At 41.8% G+C, this 24,955-nt stretch overlaps 1 protein-coding gene across 1 annotated transcript in view; it reads right to left on the bottom strand.

Moving 5' to 3' along the window:
- The window catches only part of Trank1 (tetratricopeptide repeat and ankyrin repeat containing 1), a 167,990-nt gene extending 145,411 nt beyond the window's left edge, over positions 1-22,579 (bottom strand). The window contains exon 1 of the mRNA XM_074074158.1: positions 22,462-22,579. Coding sequence (XP_073930259.1) covers positions 22,462-22,484 — 23 coding nt within the window. The 5' untranslated portion in view covers positions 22,485-22,579. The remainder of the gene's footprint in view (positions 1-22,461) is intronic.
- Between the last annotated feature and the right edge of the window lie 2,376 nt (positions 22,580-24,955).

Consider the following 24,955-nt stretch of genomic DNA (forward strand, 5'->3'; position numbering starts at 1 on the left):
CTACATTATCAAATTGACTTTAAAACCTCATAATTAACTCAAATGTTTTTAAAGTTTATGTAATTTTAGTATTCTTTGGTAAATAAAAATATTACTGGTCTTACTAGAACAGAAATGTCTATTAACAATAAATATAATGCAGGTACAACTTTTATCTCCAATAGTAAGATCATAAAAATTCCAAGTTTAACCTAAAAACAAGAAAATCAAATAGATATAAATGGAATATAAGTTAAGAAATGTACTTTTTAACAGTGTGTTTTATAACCAGAATTTATTCTCCTAGTCCAGACAGTCATTTGTCCTGTTCTTTCTTCACAAATTTGTTGTTCTTTGTCTCAAAAATATAAATGTATCTGCTTGGGTCATTTCTTCAGACTTCACTTTCTTGGGAAGATCCCTATGTACATGTAAAACTAATAAAACTTTTATGCTCTTTCCACAAAAATTAACTCTTATGTTAACTGGGTTCCTGAATCCAGCCACAGAGTCCACAACAAACTTGCTCTCTTTTTTTGATTGTTTGTTTTTTGGTTCCCCCCACTACCACCACCCACTTTTGTAAAAAAAAAAAAAATTAAATTCTTTAAAAAGACCTCAAAAGTAGTCTATGATCCAGAAAGGCAACTCCTCAAAACTCTTTCTTCCTTCCCAGGGAGGCAGCCATAGGCAGTCCACATCAAGAATGCAAGCTTAAAATTCATTCTGGGAACTCCAATTGATTTTCTTTGCTTTGCTTCCTCCCCTGCCCCAGTGGGGGAGAGGGTACAAATGTTGGAGGAGAAGAGTGCTTTTTCTTAAGAAATTCACTCAAAATCTTCAGAGGCATCTGGAAAACTGTGAAGTGCTGTGTCTAAGTCTCCCTACTCAGGGCATTTAAACAGAGCAAGAAAGACCATTCACCTTGCCACCCCTTCAGGTGTCAGCCTGCCCCAACCCATCAAAACCTAGTGAAGCAGCCTGCCAAACATCCAGAGTCTGCCAGGAGTAGTGGTGCATGTCTGTTATCTCACTCTGAAGCTAAGGCAGGAAGACAGTGAGTTTGAGGCCAGTTTGGGCAACACAGCAAGACACTGTCTCAAAACAAAAATAGAAAAAAAATATATATATATAGGGTTGTCCAAGTCTAGCTGATCCTTTGTTCATCAACTTTATTCCTTCTTAATTTAATTTCCATAATCTCGTTTATACCCAACCACATGCACATCAAAGCTAAGACAGTGATACTAAAATCAGTTGAATAGTGCAGCTCTTAACTGTCCTTGTAAAATTTTTATGTCCTAAAAGTCATACTCCCCACAAAAAAGTAAACACTATAAATATTTCCTTAATATTCAGAGTTCCTTGATTGTTCTTAAATCAATGCCTATTCTGATGAAATTTCACACCCTCACCCAACATACATGCTTCCCAATAGGATCTTTAACTTTCAGAATACTCCAGTCCTAATATTTACACATCCACCCATGCTAGCCGCTGTGGTGCAAATCAGGAGTGTGATGGTAAAAGAAGAGCCAATATCCCCACCTCTCAGAAGTTAATGATAAGTCTATTGGAATAAAAACATCAAATAAATAATCGCATGAACATTAAACAGGTTTTTCTTCTTACAAAGAAAAAGTAGAAGGTATAAGAAAGTATACATGAGCATATAACTTAGATTGTAGGCACCAAGGCAGGTTTCTGTTGGAATTGACATTTAAAGTCAAAACATAGCACTTAGCCCAGTGAGAAGGAAAAACAGGTGTCCAGTCCAGGGAATCAGGCTCTGACTTTGATTCAACTTCCCAATTCCACTAATCTCCATTAAGATCAAGTAACCAGAGCCCACGGGTTATCACAGAATGCTTTGAAGTCAGTCACTCACCTAAAGCTTAATCCCCTCTTTATCCAAGAGTAATCCACATCTTAAACTTCAGCTGGCCTGGCACTGGGATTTGACACAGGTAAATTTAACAAAACAAAGACCTAGACCTAAGAGCTGGATACAGCAAAAGTTAGAAGTTTCAAACAGTCTTTATCAATTAAAGCAGGAACTAGTAGTTTACATAGACAACCTCCACAACCTCCCAGGGGGTCAAATGGATCCAAAGCTAAAACTTCTTCAATAAATATTCCAACTTTAAAGCCGGACCCATGTTCTCTCCTGAGAGGCAACCCGCTTCCAGTCTGTTGAAAGTGTATTCCTTTCCTAATGAACTACTATTACTTTACTATAATCTTTGTGTCTTGCTTGAATTCTCCTGCCAGATGCAAGAATTGAGGTATTTTGCAGCACTATTTTTCTGATAACAACTTTACAGTTAAGAAGTGCCAGGTAAGAAGGGAGAAGAGTAAAGCTGAAAGAGTAGGTAATGGTTACAATAGATGGATGATTTAGGATCTTGAAGGCCATCCCAGAGGAGCTTGGAATAAATCTTAAACACAACTGGGAAAGCAACAGTGTCCATTACAGTTTTCTGTGACAATGAAAATGTTCTATTCTATACTATCCAACACAGTAACTGCCAGTCACATGTATCTAATACAATTGATGTTTGAATCTTAAATTTTATTTTAATTAACTTTAAAATACATAGCCACATTTTTGCTAGTGGCTACCATAGTGGTACAGCACTAAAAGATTTTAAACTGTAGATTAATAAGATCTAAGGAATATTTCTGGATCATCCTGGTTAATAGCAAGAAGAACAAGAATAAGTCAATGTAAGATGAATTCAGTGGGAATAGCCAATCAGAGTTGCTGAGGAACTTCACCAAAGTATGACTGGGAGACAGGAGAAATTCATTTAGGGCTTTAGCCAAACTTAATTGTGCAATATAGAAATAGAAGCTTTGGTTTCAAATATAAATGCAAATAACGTTGAATTTTCTTTTACACACACACACACACACACACACACACACACAGTCTAGCCTCAAAAATAATCATTCTGATGCCACTGACTCTAATGGGGTATAGTGTGCACTCTATAGAATACACAAAGTTTAGAAATACACAAAAGCTTGAGAATGGATCATTTAAAACTGCACCAAGGTTGTGCCAAACAGAAATATTTCTATAGGAAAATATATCCTATGAGCCAAATACGGAATCATGAAACCATTATAATGTTTCAGTAGTTAAGGGAGTGAAGGGGAAGTAGCCTAACAGCCATTCTCTGCTCTAGAAGAGAGGACCAGGACAAGAAGGCAAAAGCCAGAAACTCCTTTCTACTTATTTCCCTGTTTAAGCGAGGGCAAGAAGTGTTGGAAGATTAGTAGGAGAACAGAGAACCCAGGTAGATTTTAAATTTTCTCCATGCATCATTTCTTTCATTACCAAAGAATGTAGAAAATCAGGCTGCTTCTACATATATTAATCTGGAAATAGTTTTCCTTACAGCACAGTCCCAGTGGGGCACTATCACTAGCAAAGGGGTGAAAACTGGTTCTTGGGGAATTTTTTTTTCTTTTTGGCAGTACTGGGGCTTGAACTCAGCACCTACACCTTGAGGGTAGGGTTTTTTTGAAATAGGGTCTCATGACCTATTTGCCTGAGTTGACTTCAAACCACAATCCTCCTGATCTCTGCCTCCTAAGTAGCTAGGATTACAGACGTGAGCCACTGGTACCCAGCTCTGAAATTTTTATTCTTTTGTATACAAACCACAATTTCACATACACAACATAAACAGACATATAGTATTGTGTCTGTGGCATCCAAATTTTACTGGGGTTGGAAAACTATATCAGAAAAAGAATCTAAAAGGTTGGAGGGCTGTAATAAAAGAAAAAAGGTTGAGAAACATCGCCCTAGAGGAAATTGAAGAATGAAAGAAAAGGTGTTAAAAGTAAAAGTTCTGCCTACTGGTGAATGAATAAACACAACTTGGCACACTTGTACAATGGAATGTTAGTTAGCCTTCAAAAAGGAAGAAAAGTGTGGTATATGCTACGGAGGGGGCGCTGTTTTTCGCTCCCTTCCTTGTTAGAGCAAGCTTTCTCTCTCGCTCCTGGTTATTACTGAACCTAACTGGGTTTAACTGGGGGTGACTGGAGATTCAGAAAAGACACAGGATAGAAAATGGGATCAGGTGTGTTGAGCACTCAAATGGAGATGCCCAACCCTAATTGCTTTTCTCTATCTTTATTCTTTAAGGCCTTACTCTTTACAGTTCTTTAAAACCTTGCTTAAAACCTCTTTCCTTAGACCCCCACTGTCCCATGTTTTCTCTTACCTTATCTTTAGCTTAATCGCTCTTAAAGTCTTTTGCCCCAGGCTTGCAGCTTTTCTTTAGCAGTCTCTCTTTAGCTTTCTTAAAGCCTCAGTGCTCAGACTTGCAAAGTCTTGGTCCTCTATCTTGCACTATCCCATGTTCTCTCTGGCTTTTCTTTAGCTTCTAAAGCCTATGTTAAAGTTCTTTCTTTGGCTTTGCTTTCTAAGGCCTATGTTAAAGTTCTCGGTGCAGACTTTCTATCAACCCCTCTTTAGCCATACTTTTCCATTCAGCAATTTCCCTTTAGCAATTCTTTTCCCTTCAGTAATTCTTTTCCCTTCCAAAAGCTCCCCACACCAAAAAAGCCCAATGCAAAAGAATCAAACAAAAGTCCAAGCCAAAGCCCCAAAAAACCCAAGCCCAAAAAGCCCTCCAAACCAAAAGGCAAAAAGCAAAAAGCCTCTGCTCTCCTTCAGCATGCCTTGGTAAGCAGGGTGGAGTAGAGGCTCTCCACCTTATAACAGGAGAAACCTGCGTTCCTGCTTCTCTGAACACAAGCTTAGGAGACGCAGATGTTCTGTTTTTCCTGTTTGTGGCCGGAGCTGTGCCTATCTCGGCCTACAGATAAAAGCAATTAAGCCACATCTTGCCTTGCTTACATCCAGTTCTCATAGGCTTTTCATAATCTGCTCTCCACAATGCTACAACATGTGCAGACCTTGAGGACAATATGTTAAGTGAAATAAACCAGATACAAAAAGGCGAATAGGGTATGATTCCACTTCTGTGAGGTACCTGCAGTAGTCAAATTCATAGATACGGAAAGCAGAATGGTGATTGTATGGAGTAGGGCAAAGGAGAAATGGAAAGTTGCTATGTAATAGGTACAGAATTTCAGTCTTGCAAATGGAAAGATTCTAGAGAAGTTTCTAGAAATCAGTTGGACAACAATGTATACTTAACACTACTGACCCCTGTTTATTATGTATTTTATTTAGAAATGGCTAAGATTAGCCAGACATAATGATACACATCAGTAACCCCTCTAGTGGGAGGCTAAGGCTACACAGCAAGACCCTGTCTCAAAAAAACAAAGAAACAAAAGCCAAAAAAGGATAAGATAAAAAATTTTGCATGGTTTTTCCATTAAATTAAAAATTTGGGGTGGTGCTGAGAATAGGACCCAGGGCCTTGTGCATGCTAGGAAAACACACTACCACTAAGTTATATATCCCCAGCCCTTAGGTTTTAGAGACAAGGTCTCACTTCATAGCCCAATATGGCCTCAAACATGAGATCTTCTTGCCTTCACTTCCAGAGTGCTAGGACTACAGGCATGGACCACCATACCAGGCTTAAAATTTTTTTTAATAAAAAGGAAACAAAGCAACATGAAAGAGTATTTTTGTGACTTGTATTTCTACTTCAAATTTAAAATAAAAATTGTTTATTCCCTTTTGCACACTATGCTACACCAAGATACCCAAAAGATGGCAGGAAACTAGACTCCCTTGTCCCTGTAATGCTGCCAACCACCCCCAGGAAAGCAAAGGCAGAAAGATGCTAATCACTTGTAAAGCTGTCACCAGAAAGGGGTCAAGGAGGTTTCTGATAGGAAAAAAAAAAAAACTCAATTCATTATCTATGCTTCTTGAAACAGTCAGGAGAAAAGAATTTCAAGGCGATTCACAAGAGAGAAGTCTGGCAAAGATTTTATTAGGCGAGTAGGACAAAGCAGTGAGAGGCAGAAAAAGGGAAATGTATGCCAAGAACTTGGAGTGTGAGTTACAGCACAATGGGTGGTTCTGGCATCCGCTCTATTTATGTTAGTTGAAGTACGCTAGGGAGTTTGGCTTAAACTTTCCTCTGAATGTGTGGTTTCTTTGTTAGGTACCTAGCAACTTTCTATCATTTTTGCGGTTGAAATGTTTTGACTTTATCACCCATCTGGGGCGATCTTACCAATCAAAGGGTTTCATGACATGGGTGCTATTTCTTGTAACTTTTATAAGCATTCTTCTTATCAAATGAATTGTTGTATCTCCCATTCTTAACTCCTGGTGCATATTATTCATCTAGGGCAAGGTCAGAATTGTAGAGGACCTGTTTCTCTACTATATAATGTAACTAATGAGCAGGGGTGTGCTGGAAGGAATGCATGTTGTGTGCTTTCTTAATATTTAGTACAATGTTTAATTTTGCTGTTCTAGCAAACTTTTAGTCCCAGCTCCGGATTCTTGCTTGCTTTGATTCCCATACCACGCTGTCCCTTTTTAACCTGCCTCAAAACCATGTTAAGGTCCTGGCCCCACTGACAAGACAGCCACTGAAACTCACCCCAAAGCAGGCATCACATGCACATGGTTTACAGTACTCACAGTATAGCTTCTGTGACAAAGAAAAGACCACCTTATGTAATAAATGTACTTGGGGTTACCGTCAAATCATGAGACAAATATACATCAATAATAACCACACAATAATAATGAAAAAGGTAAAGATCTTTGTATCCCATTATCTTGAACAGGCCCATTTTTTTCTGTTAACATTTTTATTGAAATAAAACACAGGAATGTGCATAACATGCACTAGCCTTAAATGTTCAGTTCATTTAATTTTTATAAGCATGTAAGTCCCACCCAGATCTATATTTGAACATTTCCAGGTCCCCACATTGTTCCCTCATGTCCATTTCTAATATAAACTCACCTCCACCACTATTCTGACCTCTAAATCATCATGGAGTTTTGCAGGTTCTTGAGCTCTTAATCACATGATAGGTTCCCTCTGCAAAAGGTTTCTTTCCTTAAACATTATCCATATGAGACTCACCTATATTGTTTTAGGTATCAGTAGTTCATTTCTGTTATTGTGATGAAGCGTTAGATTTCACAAATTTTCCACAATTTACTGATTAATTTCATTGATGAGCATTTGGGTTGTTTCATTTGAGATAATTATGAATTAAGTTGTTACAAATGTTCTTGTACCTATTTTTCGGTGGGTAATTTCTGCATTTTTGGTACATTCCCAGAAACAGAATTTCTGGGCCATAGGAAATATGCACTGTTTAGTTTTAATAGATACTGCCAATTTTCCAAGTGGTTGACTGTATTTACACTCCCAATACCAGTATGTTGGAAGTATAAATTGCCAACACTTTTCAATTCTAGGTTCTTTCCAGTCTTTTTAATTTTAGCCAATGTGGTACCTCACTGTGGTTTTTTAATTTTTTATTTTATTTTTGAATTATCATATATTAATATTATGAGGGGATTTCATTGTAATAATTCCATACAGAGATAAAATGAACCTTAAAAATGTTCAACCCCTCCAATATATTTCTATTCCCCTTCTTCCTCCTCCCACCTTTCTCATTATGGTTTTAATTAGCATTTTCCTGATGACTATCAATGTGTGTTTTTTCATAGGTTCATTGTCCATATAAATCCTCTTCTTGTGACATTTCAAATTGACCCAATCATTGAGGGTGAATATAGTGGAAATATTATGTACTTATGTAAGAAAATGGAACAATGAGACCTGTTGAAACTATTCTAAGAAGGGAAGAGGGGAGATAAAGGAGAATGACAGAGGGGTATAAATCTAGCTAAGACATATTATAAGCACTTTTGTAAATGTCACAATGTACCTCCAGTACAACAATAATATGCTAATAAAAAACAAATTGACCCAAAGTTATATTGTTTTTAATAAGTAATCACTTAATAACAATATGTCAAACCTAGATCAGTTCATTTTTGTCAGTATATCACTATTAAACAGCTAAGAGTGGACTCTAACCTAGACATCTAACCCCTCATCATTCAACTGTGCAGCACACAAGCTCAGGAAATTTACTTTCTAAACACACCAATTACCAGTAAATAGCTAAGAAGATTTCATTAGATTCTAGTGATAGCATGGTGTTAGGACATGGTTTTGTAATAAAAAAAAAAAACTGAGCTTAAACTTTTATGGCAGAAATTTGAAAGTTTACCCTTGATAGCAAACAATGATATTTACAACTTAGGAAGCTAACCCTCTACCTACTTGAAAGCAATGAAACCATTCTTGCCTTTTAAAGTAACCGCCCCCCTGTCCAACTGAATACCAGTTTTGTTTCTGTTATCTGTCTCTCCCCTCTCAAAGCCCCTCAGCATTTAGGGAAGTTGACCACACCGCATGCCCCTAGGGGTTTGATGTGCAAAGCCCATTTCCTGCCAGGAACTGGTTAAGTACTGATTGTAGGACATAATTCTGGCCCCTGAAACTTAAAGAGACATCCGTTAGAGGACTCTAAGGCACTTTTTAAATTAATTTTCAGAATAAGCTTCCAGAATAAGCTTTGGAGATGCTATCCAAAGTGGAAGACTATGAACCTAGAAATTGAGACCTATATATGTGGGACCCTAAACTTTAGCTGCATTTTGCATCTGACCTAAGGATAAAGTCAACACCTAAAGGAAGATGATGACTCCAGGGAATAACAGAAGACTTGTGGCAGCCATTGATGTGAGAAACTTTGAAACCTGGCCTATCCCTGGACTTCTGTTTATGTGAATGCAGCAGTTAGGATGTGTCTAGCTCACAGAAATAGAGTATGTGACAGTGGCTTGAACCAAGAGGGGTAATTTTTTTTTCACATAATCAGAAGCCAGGGGATAACATTACACATCCTCATCTTTCTGCAAGATGTTGCACACTGGCTTTGCACCCTCATGCTTATCCTCTCAGGGCTGAAAAAGGTCACTAGACCTCCAGGCATTAGCTATAAGGCAGGGGAAGAAGGGGAAAAGAAGAGCAACCTAGATCTCTGGTATCACTCACTCAACTCTTTTAAAAAGGAATTTTTTCCCAAAGCCTTCAAGTAGACTTCACATGCTTCACTGTTCAAAAATAGGAATCTGGGAAAAACAAGATTCTGGTTATATAATGGTTGACAGGCCAGGAAAGAGGAGGCTGACAATGGCTGTTGGGTTTGCCAAACAATATGGTGTCCCAAAATGAGCCAGTAAATATCCTTATTGCTTAAGTTGGATTTTTCTGTTACTTAGAGTGAAAAGCAGTGATTTAGCTCTATTACCCTCTATCTAACTACTATTATTATTCTATCTGCATCATTCTGTCCACTCGGTAGTCCCTAGCTCTATATCAACATTATTACATTTTGACGTAGCTAAAATACAATTAAAGCTTCAATTCCACAATTACTTTAGCCACATCTCAAGTGCTCCATAGCTACATGTGGCTAGTGGCTACCATATTTGGCAGTAAAAGTCTAAACTATCTCCATCACTGCAGAAAGTTCTATTGGAGAGTGTGGTTCTGGGTAGAACAGTAACACAGATGCAATATCTGGAATGTTACTTTTCTACTTGGTGGAAAATTTAGCCTTCAGTCTCTTGTGGGTGAGCATGACAGATGTATGAAGCGTCCTTCCCAGAATTTTGGTGTGCAGGATCTGGACCTCAGGGGTGGAGTATTTCCATGCTCCCTGCACTATCCTGTTGCCACCTCTGAGCATTTTCCATCTTGCATGGCATTTAATATATAATGAACTAAGTTCTCTTGGTATTACTCCTGCACCAAATTTCGGCATAGAATGTAGGGTCATGGGTTATAGTGAGTAGACTCAGCCCACATCTCCTCCAAGCATCCATGTTTAGTGTCCATAGTATTACAACTGAAAATTAGTTCATTACTCCATAGTTTCCCCCAAAGATACAGAATTTTAAGTTTCTCTCCTACTGTTTTTCCCTAATGACCTGGAAAATCAAGATGCAAACCAGTAAGACTGGTGACCTTACAAACCTAACATGAAGAAAAAATTTTGACATGATTTCATTAAACAGTTTGTTTTTCTTTGAGAAGGGATGGGGGAAAAAAAGCCTGTTATTCTACTGGTTTGATCCTGACTTAAGTAGCTGTTGTTCAGAATTTTCAATATGGCCAACCTGAAAGTCCCAAATTTCCCGATATGCATATTAGGATTTGACTCACCTCAGACTGCCTTACTCTTGTCTCTTGACTAAACAGTACTTTGAAACATGCTTTTCATTAGATTTTAGATTACAAATGGAACAGTTCACTATGTGAGAAAAGCAAAAGCAGAACTCCTGGGGAGGTTAATTATCTCAACACTGCTTTATGACTTGATATTTACAGGCTTAAATTAACACAGGATTAAAATAACCTGCATTTGTTCAACTTGAAGAAATAAACAGCTTTTTCGAAGAAAAAAACGATGGAGAAATAGCAGCCTCTTCAACAAAAACTGCTGGGAAAACTGGTTAGCAGTCTGCAAAAACTGAAACTAGATCCATGTATATCACCCTATACCAAGATTAACTCAAAATGGATCAAGGATCTTAATATCAGACCCCAAACTCTTAAGTTGATACAAGAAAGAGTAGGAAATACTCTAGAATTAATAGGTACAGGGAAGAACTTTCCCAATGAAACCCCAGCAGCACAGCAAATAAGAGATAGCATAGATAAATGGGACCTCATAAAACTAAAAAGCTTCTGTTCATCAAAAGAAATGGTCTCTAAACTGAAGAGAACACCCACAGAGTGGGAGAAAATATTTGCCAACTATACATCAGACAAAGGACTGATAACCAGAATATACAGGGAACTTAAAAAACTAAATTCTCCCAAAACTAATGAACCAATAAAGAAATGGGCACGTGAACTAAACAGAACTTTCTCAAAAGAAGAAATTCAAATGGCCAGAAAACACATGAAAAAATGCTCACCATCTCTAGCAATAAAGGAAATGCAAATTAAAACCACGCTAAGATTCCACCTCACCCCTGTTAGAATAGCCATCATCAGCAACACCACCAACAACAGGTGTTGGCGAGGATGCGGGGAAAAAGGAACCCTCTTACACTGTTGGTGGGAATGTAGACTAGTACAACCACTCTGGAAAAAAATTTGGAGGCTACTTAAAAAGCTGGACATCGATCTACCATTTGATCCAGCAATACCACTCTTGGGGATATACCCAAAAGACTGTTACTCCAGAGGCACCTGCACACCCATGTTTATTGCGGCACTATTCACAATAGCCAAGTTATGGAAACAGCCAAGATGCCCCAGCACTGATGAATGGATTAAGAAAATGTGGTATCTATACACAATGGAATTTTATGCAGCCATGAAGAAGAACGAAATGTTATCATTTGCTGGTAAATGGATGGAATTGGAGAACATCATTCTGAGTGAGGTTAGCCTGGCCCAAAAGACCAAAAATCATATGTTCTCCCTCATATGTGGACATTAGATCAAGGGCAAACACAACAAGGGGATTGGACTTTGAGCACATGATAAAAGCGAGAGCACACAAGGAAGGGGTGAGGATAGGTAAGACACCTAAAAAACTAGCTAGCATTTGTTGCCCTTAACGCAGAGAAACTAAAGCAGATACCTTAAAGCAACTGAGGCCAATAGGAAAAGGGGACCAGGAACTAGAGAAAAGGTTAGATCAAAAAGAATTAACCTAGAAGGTAACACCCACGCACAGGAAATCAATGTGAGTCAGTGCCCTGTATAGCTATCCTTATCTCAACCAGCAAAAACCCTTGTTCCTTCCTATTATTGCTTATATTCTCTCTACAACAAAATTAGAAATAAGGGCAAAATAGTTTCTGCTGGGTATTGAGAGGGGGGAGAGGGAGGGGGCGGAGTGGGTGGTAAGGGAGGGGGTGGGGGCAGGGGGGAGAAATGAACCAAGCCTTGTATGCACATATGAATAATAAAAGAAAAATGAAAAAAAAATTCAAACAATAAACCATGTTTAAAAGCTCTATATAAAATATCCATGAACACCCTTAAGTTTGCAGACTTAATTTTGGAGACAAAACAAATTTTTCCTCAAAAAGCATAGTCTTGAATTTTAAAAATATCCAACATGTTTCTATTTGGGCAAAAATCATTATTATAAAATGCCAAATAATCCCATATTAATGAGTGTATATTTTAAATAAATTTCATTTTAAAACAAGATGTTTAAAGAAATTAAAAAACTCTAAACAAGTCAGAATAGACAAGATTTTGGGGGGAGAGAGCAGTACTAGGGTTTGAACTCAGGGTCTCACGTTTGTTAGGCAGGTGCTCTATCACTTGAGCCACATCCCAGCCCAATTTGCTTTAGTTGTTTTTTGAATAGGTCTTGCGTTTATAACAGGGCTAGCATGGACCCTGATCCTCCAATTTATGCTTCCTGGGTAGCTGAGATGACAGGTGCACAACACCATACCCAATTTTTTTTTTGATGGGGTCTTACGAATTTTTTTTTGCCTGGGCTGGTCTTAAACCATGACCCTCCTGATCTTTGCCTCCTGAATAGCTAGGATTATAGGCATGAGCCACCATGCCCAGTGCCAAGATATATTTAATAAAAAAGAGAAATATTAAGAAATATCTTCTCTAACATTTTTTGGGGTGGGACTGGGGTTTGAACTCAGGGCTTTGTGCCTGCAAAGTGCTAATATTTTTTTAAAAAATTTATAAAACAAGTCTAATTTTAAAAGTGCATACTAACATGTGAAAGTAAACACATCAATAGAACAAATCAGAATGTCCAGAAATAAATATATACTACCAAAGAATTCCCTATGTGGTTAAGGTGACTTTAATTAAAGTATGATATAATCGATACATTGTAAGAACTTTTATAAATGCCACAATGTACCCCCAGCACAATAATTAATTAATTAATTAAACTGAAAAAGAATCAATCAATGAATTGGCATAGCAGACTAAACATCTGAAAAAGAAGTTAAATTTCTACTTCACATCATGTAGTGAAGGTACACTTTGCTTCATAGTCTTTTTGTATTTTTGGGTTCCTGATTTTAAAATGTTTCAATGCAGTGGAAAAAAAATGTAACTTCCTTCACATTTAAGGCCATTTCTAATCATACTAAAAAGGAGAAACCATAAAGAGATAGACATGAATCCATGAAAACTACAAGCTCTTGTACATTGAAATGCTCCGAAGACAGTTTAATTGTACACTACCTCAGCAAGAGAATGGGGAGAGTCATTCCCACCTACTTTTGGTGGCAGGATAGAGTGGTATAGCATCTGTCTACAGAAATATTAAATGCACAGATTTGTGGCAGCTTTTCACCTGCTGGGAATATATTCTATAAACAAACTTTATCAAAGTATGTAAGAACATTCACTGTCTTATGCTTTGTAAAAGCAAAATAATACAAATCTAGAAGTTTGACAACAGGATAACTTTATGTATAGTATAGCTTAAAACAGAACACTATAGAGTTAAAACTATGAGGCAGATCTGTAAAAAAAGGGAAGGCTAAAAAGCTGGGCCTATAATCACAACACTCAGGAGGATGAGCTAAGAGGATCAAGAGTTCAAGGACAGCCTAAGCTACACAGTGAGACCCTGTCCCTAAATTAAATTAAATTCTAAAAAGAAGAAAAGAGGTCTGGGGGGATGTGGCTAAAGAAATAGAACACCTGCCTAGCAAGTGCAAGGCCCTGAGTTCAAACCCAGTACCACTAAAAAAAAAAAAAAAAAAGAATCCTATATTTGCATATCTGGCAAATTGTCCTTCAAAAATAAGAGAAAAATTAACACATTGCCAGATAAATCCAGAAAAACAAAAGTTGAGGGAGTTCATTACCACTGGACCTGTCCTGTGATAATGCTTAAGAGGGATTTAGCTCAATGGTAGACCACCTGCCTATCATATGTGAGAGACTGGGTTCAATGTCCTACATGGAAAAACAGGAAAAGATGTCAAAGTAGGCAACTAGGTGAATAAAGCAAATTGAAGAGCAACAAGTTAAAGCTTAAGGGCATGTTTGTGTGTGTGTGTGTGTGTGTGTGTGTGTGTGTGTGTGCTTGATTTAAAGTATTTCCCAAAGGACACTTAAGAAACCAGTAAGATTGTTGATCTTTGGAGACTGTATCTAGGAATGGCAAGCATGCTCCTGAACTGTGAGAGAGTAAGTTTCTATTAACTCACCCAGTTTTCAGAAATTCATTAGTATAGCTCTAGGAAACAAACATAACACTTTGCTTATATTTACTCAATAATCTAAAATGAAAGGACTTAATAAACTGAGATTGGACTTAATAAACTGGACTACAATTTCTAGAGCAAGTAAACCAAGGTTGGCAATTCAAGGCCTGAGCAAAAAGACACAGTAATGAGCTCCAGAGGTAGAACCTTGGCTTACCTCCTGACCTCCACACCAGCACTTGATCCCCACCAACTATGGGTGGGCAGGAAAGACAGGGCTAGAATCCAAGTTGTACCTCTGGTCTGCAATGGTTCAGGTTTATGGTACAGGGGCTGTGGCAATCCTACATGTTGTTCAAATATAAACCCTGAAAAAATTTTAAGGACCTTTGCTTTGTTTACACAGGAAAGAAAAAATATTTGATGAAAACACAGCCCTATTACTAATCAGTTAAGCAGCTACAGCTTAGAAAATCCGTGAGACCCAGGGCCTTGGTATGGGGCAAGTGGGGCAAGTGGGGTAAGTGGTTCCTAGGACTGGCAAGCCTGTGAGGATGTGTGTGTTGGGGGTAGGGGAGATAGATAAATGCTGAAGTCTGAAGATAGCCCCAAATCTTTTCTTATTTCATTGTTCCTTTGGGAAGAAGGGCATCTGTCCATCCACAGGCCTAAGAAACCTTTGGCTGGAGGACAGTGTCCTCCACTATGGTAGGTGTGATGGAGTTTGGTTGCTCAGTTTCCCACAAAGATTTCCTCAGGGAGAGAGCCAGGGTGTGTAGAGGCAAGCCACAGAGCCTTCTGTGTGACAGACTTGCCAGCCAGAGTCTTTCTCTTTTTGAACTGCAACTTTGGGAAGAGTCCTGAGGGTAGAAGCTGAGGCAGGTGGCTTCAGAGGGGTGCATCCTTACTCTCCACCCGAAGAAGCCATTCTGGGGTAAAAGAATATGATACCTACACACAGAAAGAAAAGAGGCAGGAAAAGGGGTTTCTGGAGCCCCACAGCTCCACATTACATTGCTCCTGAGTCCCAGCTGCCTTCCTGCCCCTTCCCTGGTTACTGAGACATTAGCATCCTTCCAGAACTTTCCTCTTTTTGCCAAAGAGGTTTGAGTTGTTTTTTCTTTCATTCGTTCTACAACTTAACATTAGATAAGGTTCTATATTAGGAGTGTCCTACCTCTACCTTACCCTGGACATCTCAGATCATATTGTCCCTTCCTGCAGGACATGACAAGGTTTCAAAATTGTTTGTGCAACATTCATTCTAGGTGGCCACATGTTCACACCTCCAAATGAATCCATTTCTAGTTTGTAAGGAAATAAAGACTTGAGTCAAAATGTATCAAACACAAGCACCCAGAATGTCCTAAGGAATTAGCAAATCCAAGCTGAGAAGTCAACTGAACTGCCAGCTCACCCTTAGCTTTGCTTCCCAGTGGCGGCATGCAGGTACCAGAATAGCTGTTCCACAGCTGGTTCACACATACTCACCACAGGCATCTTCACCAGCCTGTGTCAATGTACTATCAACCTTTTCATTGTTCCCTTTGCCCAGCTTCAACCAGCTCCAGCTCAGCCTGCTCCCCATAGGCAAGACAGTGCCCACATCTATCCATCATGTCATGTGCTAGGTCGAGGTTAAAAAACAAAACATCCAGGATCACCTACCCTACCTGTCCCAAACACAGTTTTCATACACATCAGCTCTTCTCCAGGGGACTTTCAGATTCTCTGGCCACGGTCACTCCTGCTGCTCTGAATAATTCTGTAAGGCCCTGTGTGCAGCTTTTTATTTGCTTTTTGACATATATTATCCGCCACAGCCTCTATGTTTTCAGATGCTATGCTGGGTGTCAGCAGCTCTGTGATAGACACTTTGTTGTTTCAACGATTTCCCCAGCAGGCTGAACTCTTAGGACAGGAAAAATTTTTATTTATTTTTGCAACTCAAGATCCCAGCATTACTGAATAAATAATTCTCTGGCTATTTCTTTATAAGAGATAGACGGTTAAGCTGGAGAATGGAAAAGGAACCAAGGTTGTGTGGTGTGTGTGTGGGGAGGGGTTATTTGTACTAGATGATTTCACTGGTAGCACTGGATTTCTGGTCATTTCCCGGAACCGTCAGCTGTTCCCTTGAATAAAGACACAAACTAAATAAAAGCCAACCACACAAAGTACAAACCAGAAACAACTAGATAAGTGCAACCAAAATACAATTACTAAAGTTGTTGGCTATATACGAGGACAGGAAAAAGATGTCTACAAATTAATACGCACTTATTCAGAATTTAATGGTCAGCTTACAAGACCACATAGCTTCATAGGCAGTTATAGTTCTGGAGACTCAAAACTGTTAAATGCAAGTAATAATCCTGCAGATTATCAGCATCTACATTTTTTAAATTGGTGAACAATAACATTTCCACAAGCAAAAAAAAAATTGAAGGGAACCTAAAATAGATTTGCCAACTCTTTATTTTGGAAAGTAAGAACATTTTTTAAAAAGTGTATTATATACTATTCCCTTAATGTCACAAAAGAAGGACTATTTCAACTCTTAAGAATACAAGGAGAATGTAAATGCAGCCTATATTCAGCCATTCTCAAGGAAAGATGAGCTAAGAGACTTACATCAAATTTTAATCTTGGGAAGTGTGCAAATGATTACAGCCTTGAAAGACAGGCATTCCAAGTCATATCCATATCAAGAAATATTGCTAAATGGCTAAATTGCTTATTGCTAAATATTGCAAAAATGACTTAATTACAATTCCTGATTCACTTGACCTCCAAAGAGGAAGCCCTAAGGAAGTCTCCTTCTCAGTTTGTGACGGTGGTGGGCCCACAATACCTCCTCGTGTGATTGGCATTTTTCTATAGCACTATTTAAGTGAGAGTAATCTAAAGTTTCATGAAAACAGGACAAACGTACTGAGAAGTTACTATGTGACAGCCCTGTGCTAAACCTTTTCTCAGGCATTTTCCTTAAATATCTTTAATGACATTCAATAAAAGGGAGATATGACTATCCCCATTTCATAGGTAAGGAAACAGGTTTACACAGGTGAAGGGACTTCTCCAAGAGAAGAATGAACCGAAGTCTGAAACCAAATCTGTGCTCACAATTCCCAGGAGAGCTGAGGTACACAAAGGATGAAAAAACATAAAGGATGGACTTTAAAATTAAAATCAAATCTCTGCAAGACAGAACCCAAAGGATAACCACAATGTGAGCACTCCATGCTCTACCTCAAGACAGAAGTTGGGTATCAACCAGCCACACAGCGTACTCATAAATCTTTACTCAGGGATGATTTTGGCTAAATTCAAGGTGCTCAATAATTGCTCTTTCCCCCTCATTTAGGCTTCTGCTTCCCTTGGAGCACCTGGGAACTACAGATAGTTGTGAACATGAGAGAAGTCACAGGAAGGACCCAAGGCACTCCTGTGACAGCCCTCGAACAAAGATGCTTTCTCAATCAAAGGAGAATTGAGTTTGGATAATAGCAGCTGACATCCCCTCCTCTAGATCCTTCCCAAGCCTCTCACACAGTCACACACCCCATAACAACATTGAAGACAGACTGCATATGTCAGGGTGGTCCCATCAGACTGCCTCATTTAGTGACATCTCACCTTCTCAGTTTGTGTAAGTTTACTCTATGGTGTTCATACCAACATCGCCTAAGGAAGCAATACACACAGAGTATGTGTGTATTTTAAACACTAATTTTTGGTTTTTGCTAAAACCACAGCAATCTGCTTTCCCCTCAATATAAAGAGCAAGTCAAACCCTGAGGAGAAACTAAAACACCATCTACTGTTGCCTGAAGAGGGGATGGAGGGGCCCAGGACCTCCCTATAAACAAAACAGCCCTCTCTCCAGGGCACTGAAGAATGGTCCCTTAACAGTGCTGGGAGGACCCAAGTTCTAGTTCCAGTTCTAACATCAGCTGACAGTTTCCTGAAATACACGGTCTTGATGCTGGCCTTGAAAAAAAATGGACTTTCAGGCTGGTGGAGTGACACAAGTGGTACAGCACCTACCTGGCAAGCATGAGGCCCTGAGTTCAAGCACAAGCACCACCAAAAAATAAATAAATAAAAAAATAAAGGAAGGAAGAAAAAAAGTGGACTTTGGCAAGGTTGAAAGATCTCACATTCCCACCCTCCACAGTTAACCTTATAAATAAAACAGAGCTGCACATGCACACACATGCATGCACTTTTCATGGTTCCTAAACTCATTTAGAATAAAGTCCTGATTGTTCAGATTCCCATACTAAGTCCTAATACACTCATCTTATCTTTCCATTATTCTCTAACACTGTGTGTTCTCCATGTTGTATTCATGTAACCTCAAATTCATCTGGATGTATGTGTTCTCACAGAAAAAGAGTCCAGAAACCTGGGATCATTTGCTCCCTTTATCTCTTCCAGGTTTGGAGTCAGGCAGCAAATTCACTTAACCCTGAGCCTCAGCTTCTTTACTAGAAAGCCTGACTGAACTGACTCCCCATTTCATTGTTTAATAAATATTGAGTGACTACTATATTCCAGGTACTATAGTGGATGCTTGGAATCTATGAATATGCTAGAATGACAAAACAAAATACTACACAGGACTTAAATAACATAAAACTCACTTTAAATAGAGCCTGGCATGTGATATACTATTGCTATTATATTGATATTTAGAGTATAAGCCTTTTGGGCACTATTATTCTTTAAAAGCTGCTTTTATAGAGAATGTCCCAATCTTCTTCCTGGTACCTTTCATTCTGCCTGCCTGAAGTTCTCATCTCTCTAGTTAAAGCTCCAAACTGATCTCCCATACTTCCTCCTGGAAAGGATTTAGGAGCTAGAAACTCTGACTGCTTGTATACATCTCCACTAATCTGTTCTCACAGATCTGCTTGGCAGCACTACTGTTCTGTCACCATTAGCAACGCATATATGTTTACACCCTCCTTAGCCCATTCCAGAGCTCTTAGCAATATCTAAGCAGAATTGATGTGAAACATGAAAAGCAAAAAGAGGTGAGAATAAGTAAAAAGAAACGACATATTAGAAAGGAAATCTGGGAGTCAGATTATAAGGACTGTTAGTATCCAGCCAATATGTTCAGTCTTAAATGAGCCCTGGAAGTCACCAATTTTGTGCCCTCCTGGTGTAGTGGACCTTGATGGGCAGAGAATGAACTGATCCAAGGCTGACCAATGGAGATGGCCCTGAAAGCCACAACTGGATATGAAGGATGATCCCATTCCAGTTTGAAGTTACTATCTTAGAATTCTTGTCATAATGAATCAAGACTGCCCAGTAAGGTGCTGTAATTCTCTATATTTTTGTATATTTCTCTATATTTTCTGTGTTGTACACTATTGACCTTATTCCCTCAAAACTATCATCACTGTTTTTCAGGGCTTAGCAATCCTGCCCCCTTTCCAAGTGCTGCCCCCATTATCAGGAAGACCCTGTGCTTAAAAATAAAAACATCCCAACTCAAATATTGCTCAAACTTCAGACAAACAGAGCTTAACTCAGATTTGGCTTGGATCCAAAAAATACAGAGTCCCACAAGTTCACCAGGCTCATGGAGCTTAGTCAAGCACATTACGATGAGCGCAGCATGGGCATTAATATTGAATCAAAAGATGGAGTTGATTCAAATAAACTGAGTCCAGGATATTATAAATAAAGATCATTTACTCTTCCAGATTTTCAACAAAAGAAGGAAATAAGGTATGCAGCTGAAACCAAGAATGTCTGGTTAGGGAAAAGGACTTCACTAACCAAAAAAAAAAAAAACAAAAAACAAAAAAACACTGGTCTTGGTTTCAGCACTGTAACATCTTTGGACTCCAGAGATGCCTGTTTACCTGGTGCAGTACTTAAAAATTTAAGTTCAACCATTCTCCCAACTGCCCACACTGTCCATCTCTGTTGTAACTTAAAAGTGTCATTTTTTACTAAGGAGCATCTTCACCATTTGCCGCCATTCCTCTAGCTTGTAAAAATTTATTTTAAGGAGAGTGCTTTTGGCCTTGAGAACCTCATAATGCACTCTGAGGAAACTTGTAAAAACAGCAGTGAGCCTGAGCCTGCAATCATTCTGAGGGCAAAGCATTGATTTGTCAGTTCTACTTTTCCATCTGGAAAGGCCAGAGGAGGCTCATTCCTCAAGGTCAATAAAAAAATAGCGGCCAAAAGTCCACTCCGCATCCCAACCTCCACTTCAGCTCTTAAATATCCCCAGGATCACTTTACCTTCCCCAGACATGAGGCCTACCGGCTCTACTTTGGCTGCTGCATCCCAAGAAGCAAAGATAAATTCCTAAGAGGGTATATACCATAGGAATGGGTCTTTGGTAGCAACCACAGTAACACAGGACCAACCAGCAAAGGGAAGTTCAAGAATTCCCTAAGGGCGAAGTCTCCGTTTGCCATGGGTGGGGAAGACCAAAGACAAGGGTCTAACAGAGCCATCACTATATGGATGGTAATAACTAACAAGAGATACCTTTCCAGGGTCTTAACTTTTTCATTTATAAAATGATTATGGTCCAGCGGCTGACACTGAGGGTGTGAAATTCCGAGCAAAGACCTAAAGAATCCCCTTTGGTAGCTAGAATGTAAATGTAGTCCATGACAGCTTTGGACACTCGCCTTTCTTCTTCCTTCAAAAAAATGAAAAAACAAGGAACCCTAATACCCCCACACCCCCAGAAGTCACATCTCACCCCACTGGGCTCCATGCAAGAAGCTGGCTCCCTGTGGACCGAGAGCCAGAACCAGAGTAACCAGAAGCATCTGTGACCCTGCAGTTGTCACCTAAAACTGGTTAAACATGCATAAAATCAAGTTAATGAATTATGACTAGGTTAAAAAAGAATCCTGTAAAAAGCAAGAATAGGAAATGTTGTAATGGAGCTCTTGATGCAGTTTTATCCTCATGTATGTATGAAGCTCAGTGGATGTGGGTCTCTACTGTGGGTCTTGGTCAAAAACAAAAAAAAAGACCCAGAAAGCACACACCACATACACTCATCTCACCTCTATCCCCTATAGAGGATATAAGAGCCTGAAAGGGGTACTAAGGAGTCAAGAACCCCACCGGGCACTGGTGGCTCATGCCTATAATCCTAGCTACTCAGGAAGCAGAGATCACAAGGATCGCGCTTCCATGCCAGCCAGGGCAAATAGTTCTCCAGACCCTATCTCAGAAACACCCATTATGAAAAAGGGCTGACAGAGCGGATCAACGGCTGCCTAGCAAGTGTAATGAGGCCCTGAGTTCAAACCCCAGTACCGCTTTAAAAAAAGAAAATCCTGAATCCTACAAAACAGAGGTGATTGGAAAACAGCTGAAGCAAGCTTCTGACTCCCTTTCCCCTCCACCACGACCCCTCCCCCACTTCCCTGACAGTACTTTCTAGAAAGCACCAAACAGGACGTTCAACGAAAGACCACGCCATCCGACATCCGGGAAACAGCCTTGCCTCAGTTAAGATGCCTGGCACGGGAAAGGCTTAGCAGCACTGGGCAGCCGAGGAGGATGCTGGCTCCGGGCACACCGGGCCCTTGGGAAGGCGCTTTCTTCCCGCATAAATATCGTGACAACGGGTCGAGGGGCTGGAAACCTCAAAGGCCCCCCTTTCTTCCCTCTTTTTCATTTTTTTTCCTTTATTTTTCAAGTTACACACCCCTCTAAAAATTTCCCACAGGGAGCACGGAAGCCAGCTGCCGCCCAGAGACGCCCGCAGCTGGGAGCAGAGGCGGCCCACTCCGCAATCCAGGCTCTGCGGGGTGGAAGTGCGCGGGGCTCCCGCGGAAGAGCAAGCGCGCAGGGCCGCGGCTGCGGAGCGAGCGAGCGAGCGAGGGGCGGGGCGGCGCGAAGCCGAAACCTGGGCTTCTCCGGTCACGGGCCGGCCGCCGCGGGCAGCGGGGGAGAGATGGGCCGTGCGGCCCCGCGCGAGCAAGACGGCCGCGGGCAGGGACGCGGGTCCTCCTCGCGCTCCCCGCAAATCCCGCCCTCGCAGCCTGGGGCGCCCGGTTCCGCGCTCCTCGGCGCCCCGATTCCCGCAGGACGTGGGCGGCGGCAGGGGCGATGGGTGCGATGGAGCCGAGCCCGCCGTGCGTGCCCTCGTCCCGGGCCAGGCCCGGGTCTGCGTGTGGACGGCAGACGGGCCCGCAGCCTCCCGCCGGACACGGCACGGCCCGCACAGCCAGAGGCGCCCCGCGCCGCTACGCACCTCGCCGCCCGCGGGTCCCACATGGCTGGGCCGCCGCCGCCTCGGCAGAGCCTGAACGGAACCGGGCGGGCGCGGGTCCTCTCCCCGCAGCGCGGCTCCCGGCTCTGGCGGCACCGGCCCGGGCGAGCGCAGCGCAGGCCGCGTCCGATCGCCCACGCGGTCGCGAGCGACCGAAAACTGTCACGTGCCGCCGCCGGGCGGGGGGCGTCTGTCGCCGCGTTCAAAGGGGCGTGTCGCGCCTCGCACGCGCGTGTGAGGGCTGCAGCACGGCGGCCGGGCCTCCGAGGACCAGAGCTTCGAGTGCGGGGCCCCAGGAAACGCGCCGCGCCGTCCCACGGCCGCGGCCGTCGTCGTGAGCCCGGTTTCCTCCGTGGGCCGCGGCGGCGCCCGCTGTCCTCGCGCAGCCCGCCCCATCCCCTCGGCCGCGGCCGTCGTACTTACTGTGCGTCCGCCACGCCGCCCCGCGGGGTCGTGGGCGGACGCGGCAGAGAAGCTCCGGGCTGCGCGACGCTCGCGGCCGCCTTCATGTCTGGTCCGCTCCTTGTCACAGCGGAAGTCGACCAGGACCCCACGAGGAAGGACGCCGCCGCGGAGCCCGGGGATGTGGGTCAAGACCGACACCTCCCACACGTCCTCGGTCACCCAGCTGTTCGCACGCCCCGTGCACCGCCGGGTGGTCCTCACAGCCTCTGGGGACAGGGATCACGTTCCCACCCGCCAGGGACCTGGCCCAATCAGAGGGCGAAGCCGCGGGCTCCTGGGGCGCGGCTGCGGCCCACACCGCCTCCTGGCGGCTCTCGGGTCCTCTGGGGCCACCAGCCAGCGCGCCTCGCCTCCTGGGGCGGAGGACACCGCGGGGTGCGTCGGCTAAGGGACGGACGCGCTGTTCGACGGCCTCCGCTGCGCACGGCCGCGTCCTTCCCGTCCGCCCGCCGCGCTGGTCACCGTGAGGTTGTCAGTCGAGGACCCTGCGACCAGTCCTTGCTGCGACTCCAGCTCCCTCCCCCATTCCTTGTGTGCTGTCAGCTTCCCCAGACAAGTCGCGCTGTTTCCCGCCCAAACGCCGTCCATGGCGCCCCTGGCCAGTGGAGACCAGATTGAGACGCTTCACAGTTTTGCCCTATCCTTCCAGAAGCCGCCTTACACCCACACTACACTCCAGTGGTCCCACAACTCGGGGATCTTTTAAAACACACGGATGTCAGGCTGAATTGGTATGAGGTATGCCAGGGGCGGCGGATTTTGTGAAGTTTTCCAGGTGATTGTTCTTCATAGCGAAGTTTGGGAGCCATTGATCATCTCCAAATACTTGAGGCAACTCGCTGCCTTACCAGATGTCACTGATCCTTTCAGATTTCATAAAATTTACACATCCTTCCTCCAGTCTTTCCCGAAATCTCCCAATGCTGCACTTAGGAAAGATGCCTGTCCCCTCTTCCTTTCTTCCCACATTCAGTCTCTACTTCCAAAAGGCTTGGCCAGCCCAGGCCTTTGGGAGGGAGCAGGAGGCTAAAAAGGGCTTCTTTTTCCTCATTTTCATAAGCACCTCAGAATCTTTTCACACTTCTCCTTTTCATAGCTTTCATCATAGTCCTCAAAACAATCACATCAGTGTGTCTTTATTCTTTTATTTTTGTATTTTTACCGAAGCTATATATTGGTACAATTCAAAGAACAGTCCCCTGCTCCCTCTCACCTGTCTTCCCCAGAAGCAATCACCTTTTTGGTTTTTAGCTGATTATTTTAATAGCTATGTTCATATCTGTAAGTAATATATTTGACTGCTTTTGTGTGTGTGTGTGCGATTGTGGGGTTTGAACTCTGGGCCTCAAGCTTGCTAGGCAGGTGCTCTACCACTTAAGCTGCTCCATCAGCCCTGATGCTACTTGTTGGGGCTGTGCCCCAACCATTTTCTGCTTCATCAGGTAATTTTTTTTATTGAAAGTGTACTTAATTTGAAAACCTTCCGCCTTGATGTACTAGCTTATCTGGGTATAAAATTCTTGTTTGGAAATCATTTTCCTTCAGATTTTTGAAGCTATTACTCCAGTGACCTCAAGCTTCCAGAACTGTTGTTGAGAATTCCAAAAACATTCCATGACTGACACGCCCCTTTTTTTCTTTAATCTTTGGAAACCAAAGGATTTTCTTTTTCTCCTCAATATCCTGAAGTTTCACAATGATTTGCTTGGATATGGACTCATTAGTCTATTCCACTGGGTAATGGGTAGATTTTTTCATTCTTAACACTCAAGCTCTTTAGTCTGGGAAATAATCGTGAATTATCACGGTGATGATTCGTCTCCATTTTCTTTTTTGGACATTGTATTAAGATATTGTGCTTCCATGATTATTGGTTCCTTATTAATTTATTTATAGTGGTACTAGGTTTTGAATTTACACTGCTCTACCACTTGAGCCAGGCCACCAGCCCTTTTTGTTTTAGTTTATTTTTCAGCTAAGTTCTCCTATTTTTGCCCTGACACCATCCAGT

Source organism: Castor canadensis, chromosome 5 (genome assembly GCF_047511655.1).
Source record: "Castor canadensis chromosome 5, mCasCan1.hap1v2, whole genome shotgun sequence".
Taxonomy (NCBI): domain Eukaryota; kingdom Metazoa; phylum Chordata; class Mammalia; order Rodentia; family Castoridae; genus Castor; species Castor canadensis.